At 42.6% G+C, this 10,645-nt stretch overlaps 1 protein-coding gene across 7 annotated transcripts; it reads right to left on the reverse strand.

The window, feature by feature from the left end:
- Positions 1-197: 197 nt before the first annotated feature.
- LOC133492455 (poly(U)-binding-splicing factor PUF60) lies at positions 198-10,234 on the reverse strand. 7 transcript variants are annotated; one of them, XM_061804653.1, is made up of 12 exons: positions 10,121-10,234; positions 9,516-9,609; positions 9,189-9,284; positions 9,012-9,101; positions 8,434-8,484; positions 7,395-7,556; positions 7,205-7,297; positions 4,504-4,717; positions 4,184-4,416; positions 2,674-2,788; positions 1,741-1,991; positions 198-782 (listed from the first exon to the last, which is right to left on the reverse strand). In XM_061804653.1, the coding sequence occupies exons 3-12, from the start codon at positions 9,270-9,272 to the stop codon at positions 483-485; spliced, it is 1,593 nt and encodes a 530-aa protein (XP_061660637.1). In that variant the 5' UTR covers positions 9,273-9,284; positions 9,516-9,609; positions 10,121-10,234; the 3' UTR covers positions 198-482. The 7 variants fall into 7 exon arrangements, with proteins under 7 accessions (XP_061660637.1, XP_061660634.1, XP_061660638.1 ...); XM_061804650.1 differs by having other exon boundaries at positions 9,520-9,609; positions 10,121-10,233; XM_061804654.1 differs by having other exon boundaries at positions 4,226-4,416; positions 9,520-9,609; positions 10,121-10,232.
- Positions 10,235-10,645: the final 411 nt, after the last annotated feature.

Below are 10,645 nucleotides of genomic sequence, written 5' to 3' on the forward strand. Positions count from 1 at the left end.
ATTAGTAAAGCTTTCTTTTTTCTATCTAATTTAGTTCTCTAAAATTCTTTAATTTTTCCAGGTATGAGTTGGCCATTTTTGTTGGTACATTTTAGCTGAGTTAACATTTCTCTGTAGTTCCCCCTTTTTTATATTAAATCTGATAAAAGTATAACTATATTAAGTGAATTACCAGGAAGAAACGTGCATCACCGAAGTTGTGGACAAATAATCTTTAATTGTAGAAACAAACAGTGTTTACATGTTCAAACAATTCCATGTCATGAAAAAAAAATGAGGCCAAAAAAAAAATAACTAATGTATGTTTACAGGTCTGGGTTAAACAAAAATGTGTAACTTGCAGAACAGAGGAGTCTTCACGGGTCACAAAGCCAAACAAAAACTCCCAACGAGGCATCATTAATAAACAACTATTCTTGTTTTTTTGTTAAAAAAATGACAATTACAAATACGGCAACGGGAATGACGGGTGTGGAAGTGGCTCACGCCGACAGGTCGCTGCTGTTGAAGCGATCTTGGTCGTACACCTCGGCGACCACCTTGCGCCCCCCGAACCAGCGGTCGTTGAGCGCCTGGATGGCTTTGTTCATCTCCGACGCCATCGAAAACTCCACGAAGATTTTGACGATGATGTCGGCGTCCTCCTCCTCGCCCTGTTTCTCCTGGTAGATGATGACGCGGTTGACCGAGCCAAACTTGCCGCACTCTTCGGTCACTTCCCCTTCCAGGTCGTCGTCGATGTCCTCCGGGCCCACCATATTGCGCAGGACCATTACTGTGGACTAAAAAAAAGGAAAAAAAAAAATGTTTTTTTTTTTTTTGCTACTAGAGGAAATTAAGAAATGTAATTTGGGCAGAAACGACAGAAGTCAACATCAGCAGAAATATCGTGGAATTAAGTGGTCAACTTAAAATGTGGCAAAAGGAAGCTGGCTTTGAACTGCACATTTTTTGGGAGAGCTAAAAATGTGAGAATTTTGGGAATGTGAGAATTTGTTCCGTTAACAATGGTGCCTAGAAATGGTGCCAAATCTGTTCCAGCCACGCAAAAAATATATATTTTTTCTTTTTTGTGTGGAAGTTTTTAAATTAAGGTTCAAATCCATTCATTTTCCAAGCTGGTTATATTTTTGCATTATTGGTGTGATTATTTTGGGGACTGTAATTTCCGGCCTACAGAGCGCACCGGGTTACAAGCCTCACCGAGTACATTTGTAAAGGAAAAACCATTTTGTTCATTCATACGCCGCAAGTGACCAGAATGAAACGAGATATTTATAAAAAAAAAGACAGTGCACAGAGTTTAACGCTAGCACTGGGCTAACACTGACAGGGCCGGTTAAAACAAAACTTACCGATATCAGTGACACACATCATTAAAAACAACAGAGACACACTAGCGCAGTCGGTAAAAGTCACTTCCTCGACATATATTCCGCCGGCCTCATTTGTACTTTTTGCGCTTGAGGGCCCCCTTGTGGCCGTTGGAAAAAAACGCACAAATTAAGCGCATCACCGCAGGGTTGAAAACGTGTGAAAAAAAGGCTGGAAATAACTTTTTTTTTTTAAACACTTTCAATAGTGGTTTCGACTAATTTTTTTTTTTTTGTGTGTGTGTGTGTGTATAATTTTATGGGGGTGTCTAATATTTAGCATTTTCGTCTAATTTTATTTTATTTTCAATTCTTGGTAATATTTTTACTCCATTTGCCGTTCAGGCTTCTCCCCAAGAAACGTTACCTCTGACTTTCTAAGCAGCTTCTGCATGACCATGTGTCTGGCGCTGCTTCCCGAGATGCTCATGTGCTCCTGGTCGCTCAGCATCTCCTGCCCCGTGCCGTCCTGGAGCGTCTCCTCTTTCTCCTCCTTCTTCTCCTGCAACTGGGCAGTGGCCAGTGCCTGATTGGAGAGGACGGGCGGCGACGCCAGCACGGGGTTCACCAGGCCCACCTGGGGGAGGACCGGTATGGGGGGTCGCACTGGAGTCACTCCTAAAAGGGGAGAGAATGAAAATAAAATGTTAGGCTGTTTTTTTTTTTCCCCCTCCCGCCGTAAAATTAACTCTCAGAGGTTGTCTACTTTTTTTCCAATTCTTAATATTTGCTTGATCGAATTTAAGTGTCTTAAAGTAAAGCCTTGTTACAAACAGACAAAGACATTTAGAGCACAGGTGTCAAACTCAAATCCCGGCTTGTCACATGATTTTATGTGGCCCGCGAAGCCAAATCTAGAGCGTCATTTTCCATGATTCTTGTAAAAATCTCAACCAAGAATGTAACAAGATCCGCGCACATAAATCAGGGGTACTAAATGTGTCGACGGACGCGTTAGTTAAAAGTGATCCGCATATCTAAATATAGCTCGAAAACGAGAGGGTAACATTGCCCCGGTCACTTCACTCGATTGTGAGCTGTTCTCTTCTTTGAAAAGAGCCTCCGCGTCCCACGGTAGGGGCCACAGCGTTGTTTCCAATGGCGATTGTTCCGTTGTGACGTAATGAACGGACGTTGCAGGCAATATGGCGACCGCTCGGATGTCGAATGAGACTTCCGCAACTTTGCGCACGGGTGACGCGCTCTCCGCTCATATTTATTTGACGGGCAGGTGTGGACTGCACCCTCCATCATCAACGGGGGCTCACACTCGTCGTGATAAGCGTACAACCTGACTCACCTGTGATGACGCCGGGCGCCTGCGCGGCCATGACGGCCTGCGGTATCCCCATCTGCTGACTGAGTAGCTGGGGCGCAGCTAACGCCCCCAGGACTGACGCGCCAGCTACGGCCTCCTTGAGAGAGGGGGGGGCAGGGGGGAGCGGAGACATTAGGTAAGGGAAACGCACAAGAGCACAGCACAGAGGCAGCACAGTCAACAATCAACACGGTGTGACCGAAGATTGAGCGCAGGACCTCGACAGGGGAAGGCGGGCACAATAATTTAGCCAACTGTAAAAAAAATTCTTAGTAATCAAACTAACTTGTTCTTACTAAGGGAAGTCGGTAAGCTTGCACATCCGATCAGTGAATGGGAGCGTCCTTGAATGGAGATCAATAACTGAATCTGTTCTTTTGAACATACAGTGTTCCCCGAGAGTTTTGAGGAGGCGGGGAGACAACTTCTGTTCGCCGCCGCTTTTGCGCTCTGGTCAAAACCCGACATAATAATTGAGTAATGCTTTAGAGCCATCCCGGTCACAAGGAACACCGTCAAAGGGAGTTGAGGAGCATATGAGTGCTTTTATGGCACATCCTGGCATCTAAAGGTAATTAAAAAAAAAAAAAAACATACACACACAAGTTTTTTTTCCCCCTCTATTTAAAATATTCCTGAATTCATTGCAGCCTGTGCAAAACATTAATCCAACGTGCATCACTTATTGGCAATGTATAATATTACCATGTTTAGTATCGTATAATTTTTATTTCGACTCTATTTTCTTCTAATACACATTCATTTATTTCCTTACAATTAGGTTTCGAAGTATAATTCTAACAAATCAAATTTGAAAAAGTTAATTTCCATTCCAATATAAAAAAAAACAGGATATTATTCCAAATTGTGCACAAACAACCTATTCTTCAGTAACAGGTTTGGGCCTTAACAGGCATTAGAAAATCATCACCAAAACTGCTGATCATTTTTCCACAATAAAAGCATATTAAATTATTGTAATTATATATATATATATATATATATATATATATATATATATACACACACACAAAATTATAATATAATTATACATTATTTGGATTAAATAGAAATTTCACTCAACTTTCAAGGAGGACTAAAGAAATCAGAATATTTAGACATACGAGGCTAAAATTTCAGAGATTTTGTCAATTTGCGATATACAAGGTCTCCAAAAATTATTATTCAATCGGCTGTCAATAGATAATCAATTAGTTGTGAATCAATTATTACATGTCTACATAGTGACAAAGACTTTCAATTCTATCGCACGTCAATATTTTGTGGATTTACACTTGATACCCCGCCTCCTGTCCTTGACAACTGGGAAAGGCTCCGGCACTCCCGCGACCCTCGTGAGGATAGGCGGCAGAGAAAATGAAATGAAACAATTAACGGGGAACACTGTACTCAAAAGTGAGTCGGCTAAACTGGCGTTCTCCCAGTCACCTCAATTAAAAGCAAACTGGCCGTCACTTATTTTTATATTTACCTGGAAGGCCATTAAATCCCTTTGGAAGGGATTCATACTTGCCTGGGCCGTAATCTTGGCAGTGGCCGCCGCGGCGGCCACGGCGGCTGCCGGCGGCAGGCCGCCGGGAGTGGTAGGGGTGAGGAGGGGCATGGGAGGGGTGACCGCCTTGCCGACCCGCAAGTACTGACCCCCCAGGTCAAAGAGGTTCATAGAAGACACGGCGTCCACGGCCGACTGAGGCTTTTCGTACTCTGAAAGTCAACAAGATTGTAGTTAGAGGGCAACGAGGCGGGGATACGGACCGACGCCCCCGCCGCCCAACCCGGCACCCGGCTCACCGATGAAGCCGAAGCCTCTGTGCCGCCCTGAGGTGGGGTCTCGGGCTAACATGCAAGATTTGATCCTCCCGAAAGCCTCAAACACACTTTTGATGTCGTCGTCCGACAGGTCGGGGTGCACCGACGCCACGTAGATGCGGTTAAAAGCGCGCGCTTCCTCTGCCAGCTGGTCAATGATGGGTTGCGCCTGACCGATGTTACTTGGCCGCCCAACCTATAGCACAGATCATACCAGCAGGGCTACTTAACGGGAGGGGGGGAGGGTTGCTATGGGATACCGAGGGCAAACTCCGAAATCCGGACCTCAACTCGCTGCAGCTGTCTGATCAAGACACTCCATCTGATGGAATGCGGTTCTCTCGTGGGCAATACGGTGGGACCTTGACTTAGCATTTTTACACAAATCTAATAAATGTGTGTTCTCAATAAGACACACAAAAATGAGAATGTAGAGAAATTTTTGTGTATTTACTGTACATTAGGATAATGTGTGCGCCTTTAAAGGGCGTGGCCAGGTGAAAGATGAAATTCAATTGGTGTATGAGCGCCTGGGGCTGTGTTTTGGGCTTCTGTAGCTTCTTGTGAGAGTATTTATTTTGCTCGTCTTTTAATACATGACAAAAGTGAATCTGCAACAGAAGGTCTTTTTTTTTTTTTGCTCACTTTACTCAAGCACCGGTGTTATCCACAGCCCATTTGTATTAAATTTTGCAACACAGGGAAAAAAAATTAAAATAAAAATGGCAGCTGCTAGCATGAACATGAAGTTGGGGGCACTCATAAGTCAAGGCACCACGGTATTTCAATCCTTAAATCAGGGGTGGGGGACATTCAATTTGTGTTTTTTTAAATTTGGTACGACGGAATGTGTGGAAAAAAATACGACGCAACGCCATCTAACGTTATGAGGAATTACAGTTTAAATTTAGCTCTTAATCAGTTTTTATTACTGCACGCCGGGCCAAATCAAAACATTTTTCCCCACCCGTATCCAAACTCCTCAGCTGAAATGACTCAAGATATTTTGAAACTGCTACCATTAGCTCTGCTTAACTACCCTCTCTCTCTCTCTCTCTTTCTATTTTCTGTTTTTAGTTCTCTTTTAAGTGACGACCATCTAGACGGGACTGGGATCTGTACTACAGATGGGGCGGCCAAGCAACACCAACCAGGCGCAGCCCATCATCGGCACAACGTAGCAACAGAGTGATGCAGCGCGCCGCTGGGAATCGCACTGTCAGAGGTCACTAGGAACAGGCCTTGATACAAATGTGGAAGCAACACATTCGACACACTCAACACACGCGCACGCACGCACATCACACTGCCACGCACCTGCAAACCAACAAAGACAGACAAGGCAAAAGGAACAAAAATTAGTATTGACATATTGAGGTCACAAGGAGAAATTTTAAGGCATTATTCAATAAACAAGAACTGCATTTTAGCCTATTCGAAATGATACCGCACAGTAGAACCTCAATGGACCTTTCCGACCTGTCAATCACCTGTACAATACCAGCCAATCAGATTGCCGCATTGTCTTAACCCCTGGCTTGACACGCCCCACTCGCCGTATTGTCCCACAACCAATGCCGGTCGTCAGTAGCGTGCGCTCGGAAAAGCGCACGTTACGAAGAAAATGGTCCTCAAACGCGCTTGGCGAACGTGCAATTCTGATGAAAGATATCCTGCCAGGTTGATGCATTTTCCAAAACCTAAAACGCAGTTGAGGAAGTGTCTACGGTGGATTAAGGCTCGCGGAAGACCGCACGTACAACTAAATGTGGACAATAACAAACAAGGCTGTATCTTCTCTGAGTTTGATTGAATTATTATCAGTGCTTAAGATCGACATCGGAAAGGTCCATTCTCCAGCATGTAGAAGAGCGATTTAGGTGTCGAAATTTTTTTTTGCGTGATTACTTGCTATCATATATTAAGCGCTCATTAACTGGGTAAAGTTATAACTTTCCTGAATCTACCCATGGTGCTGCGTATCAAACTGTGTATAACAATACTAAACTAAAAATTAATAACCCATTCGTGGGCAGCATCCCATTTTTGGGACATCATGATTTTCACGCATTGTATCCTTCAGTATAACAAAATATTAAAGTGTTTTAATCTGAAGCCATAACTTGATATCAGGAGAGGATAACGCATCGGTTAAAGTTAGCACGGGAGTTATTTCCCTTTCCTTCCTGACTCAACATGGCCGCCTCAAGTACACACGGAGCGTTTTTCCTAGAGAAGAAAGGTCAGTATAACCAAGTTTGTCTTCAAAATGCTAATACATCAGTATTATTAATGCGCAAGTGTCGTTCTAGAATAAGAATTAATAAACATATCTCTCGTGAACTGATAACATACCCGTCCCAGTTTTGGGACGCTGCCCACAAGGTTTTTATTTATTGGAAAAAAAAAAAAAAAAAAAGAAGTGTTATTTCCTTGATTGTGGCCTGTTAGAAGACTTATCTCAATAAGGCAAAAAAATTGCCACCTTGCCCATGAATGGGTTAAAAGAGCTAAGTCTTTTGTTTTTTTTTTTATGTTTAAGAAACTGGGCTAAACTTGTTTGAACAAAGGACTTCCACTCAGATCTTCTATGACTGCTTTCAGGGCGCTTTGGGGACTTCTGAGGTTCCACAATTATTCGACTTAACTTACCATTAGTGTGAAAAGACTCCAGTCTACTCACCTTAATGTTTCGCCCACCCAACATGACGGAATTCATCTGCTCCAGAGCCAGCTGGGCAGCCTCTGGCACGTCGTACTCCACAAAGGCAAAGCCCTGTGCGGTCCACCAGATTCAAAGTGAAAACCGAACGTGCTCGATCTTTTTTTTCTTCCCTTCCTCCGCGCTCTCGTTAACAAGACAACCCACTGACCTTGTGCTTCATCGTCACCGAGTCCCAAGACATGTCAATGCTCTTGATGGGGCCGAAGGGAGCAAAGGCCTGTCTGATGGTGTCCTCGCCGAGCTCGTAATAAATGGAGCCCACGTACACCCGGCACATGATGGCGAGAGCGCGCTGCCGCTGGGCTGCAACCTGCCGACCGGGGTGGGGGGAAAAAGGCCGCGCGTCAGCGTTAGAGCAAAAAGGAAGGAGGGGAAGAATATGCACACGCACACACAAACGGGAAAGTAATAATAATGTGTATTTTTCTACTGTGCTTTGGTTTCCCAAAAGTAGCCTGACGCCAATTCAAAGTTAGGGGTGGGGGCGGTCTAAAGATAATGAGGTAAGGTAATCTAAGAGGACAGACCATAAGTGGAAGATGTCTAATTACGTACATGTGTAAGAGTTATCAAATGGCTTATGGAGGCAGAGGAAACGCTGAAGTGATCGACATGCACAGCCCTCACAAACATTTGGCTTCAGAAACTGACCTGTAGTCCAGGGATGCAAGTAAGGTACCCCAAAAAAAAAAAAAAAAAAAAAGTAGTAAAAAAAACTAACTTTGGAGATCATATGAAATCCAAATAAAATATGAGGAAAGCATAAGACGCAGCGCTGAATTTAAAACAAAATCTAATGTGTTTTCCATCACCAAGGAAACAAGAGCTTCAGATGTGTGTTGCAGCTCTCGTTTAAGTCCAACAAACAGGACAAATACTAACCCTGCGTGATCCCGTCCTGGGATGGTTTTAGGAACGGCTTTTAGACCTTTAATGTAAAGCGCAAGAACTTTTTTTTTTTTTTTTAAATCTAGATTTCTGTCCCAAAAGCCCCACTGTGACTTCACGTTGCGTTTAAGTGTCTCTCAAAGCTAACTTTTGTCAATCGTTAACGGCAGGAAAACTAGCAGCATATTAAAAAAAATGTTACTTGTTTAGATAAATGCAAGGGATTGGTGCCAAATCAACAGTCCTTTTTTTTTTTCCATTGGGAATGCGCACAGAAAAAAATTTAATAATCTATTGACCGATTGTAAAGGTGAGAGAGGATCTCCAAAGCCCATAGTCACTGCTGCCATCTGAAAGACAGTAAAGACGAAAAAGGTGCTGAAAAGTAGGTTAGATATCCCTTAGCTTTTTGTTTCTTTTTTTTTTTATTTTCTTTTCAAAACAAAAAAAGATTACACCTAGACATACAAATGTGCTTGTTCCTACTCTAGAAGCAGACTTCACTAAACATAGTTGGGCGACTTGCCTCCTCCATTTTTTAATGACAAAAAAATCAACACAATTAGCATACAAGCTTCCTTTGAGGAGAACACAGTACACACTTTTTGATAACCAATGCCTTCATGGGGATTTCTGGCACCTGAAAAAAAGAAACACAATAGGCACAAAAAGGACACCCACTACACATGCTCTTTTATTTTTCCCTGCATGGCGGAGAATTAGGTGGGGAGGGGAAAAAAAAGCATCCAAATGAGCTTTTTTTAAATTTATGAAACAAGAGATAGTTGGAAAAAAAGGATACCGTTTAATAATTTAGAGCCTGCACAGCCGACAGATTTATGTTTTCGCGCGCAAGGGAATAAAATGTACATCTCACCTGCAAATTGGTGAGCTGCTGTTGCTGGTGGGCAATGGTCTGTTTCACCAAGACACTCTTAATGCTCTGCTCCATGGCATACTTCTTTGCCTGGCACAAAGCAAGGAAATTAGATTGAAATCCAACAAAATTGTCATGTTCAAATGATTAGTTTGGGTTGCTAGGTTGCTTCTCTACCCGCTGCAGCGCCTCCTGCTGCTCTGGGGTGAGGGGCGGCAGGCCAAGCTTTGAGCCTGTGCCCTGTCCATTCTCCATCGTCATAGCGTCGCCTCCCTATAAATAAAATACCAGAAAATGTAAAACATTTTAGTACACAAAAACCTCATAATATTGTTCAATGTTTTTAATCTTTAATGTAGTTCTTTTGAAGTTATTACAATAGAAAAAATTGAAAATTGTATTTAAAACCGCTTCTACATTTCAAATTTAAAAAACGTGGTTTTTGCAGGAAAAAAGGTATTAAACATGATTTTAAAATTGAATTTTTTGTTCAAAAGTCCTGACCTACCAATCCCGTTAAGGGTTGGATCCACCACACTGAGGAAGGGAAGCCCCCGAGGGGAGGATGATGGGGGAAGCTTCAACAATTTAACAAATTCTAAGGGAGAGAAAAGAGGGAAAAAAAATCAGACTACCTCAAAATTAATAAACGGGCCCCTCATCGCACAAGTAAGTAAAAGATATATCCGTATTTTTTGAAAAGCAGTTCTGCGTTGACACGTTAGCCCGCTCCTGGTATTCATTCAAAGTATATGGACAACAAATGTGCAAAAGGCTAACCCTTATCTGCACTATAGCATCTCTTAGATCGATGGGAATCTAAAACAAAATATTCAAATTGGGTAAATGACGCAGAAATGGCAAAAATCCGAAGAGATTATCTAGGCCCCGTTTCAGACAGTTAGCATTTATGCTAACCGACTAGCAACTGCTAGCCATTCATTACAATAGCGCGAAAAGCAAAAGTGCGTTTCCGCCCCGTTACATGGGCCAAGTACATCGACAAACACCACATTTCGACAGATTTGGAGTCCACGCACTTGTTAAACGACGTCCGCTTGAGTAGAAATTCAGTTAACATGCGACATTTATCGACGCAAAATATTTACCGCAGTCTCCGTGACCGCCATGAAGCACACCTCCTTGGAGAGGCCCTCGCGACGTAACCATCGCGAGACTTGGAAGGTTCTCGAAAGCGAAGCTCTCGCGATAGGACAGCTGTCTCGACGCAGCCGAGCGGAAGTCGAACGTACTTATATATTTAAAAAAAAAAAATAACTTAAACGTGTTAGTTAGTTGAGATAGGCGCAATTGTGAGGGTAAGTGGCTCGGAAAATTGATGGATTTTCATATAATTCTATAAATAACGGCAAAGACCATTCTTTTGTGCCATCTTGTTTTGTAACGGAAGTTTCTAGTTTGCCGAAACAGCCATGCCGGTTCAAAAATAATCGTAAAGACATCAATCAAAAAAATAAATATACTATTTTCATGGGAGTCCAATCCAAATGTAATCCTGACATTGTTTTTTAAACTTCCAGGAGAAAAAAAAAACATGAAACGACAGAAAATGATAACTTAAATTTTGCCATATTTTTGCCTTCCTTTTCCTTCCATTACACCGTTTTTTTATT

The sequence above is a fragment of the Syngnathoides biaculeatus genome, chromosome 19 (genome assembly GCF_019802595.1).
Source record: "Syngnathoides biaculeatus isolate LvHL_M chromosome 19, ASM1980259v1, whole genome shotgun sequence".
Lineage (NCBI taxonomy): Eukaryota > Metazoa > Chordata > Actinopteri > Syngnathiformes > Syngnathidae > Syngnathoides > Syngnathoides biaculeatus.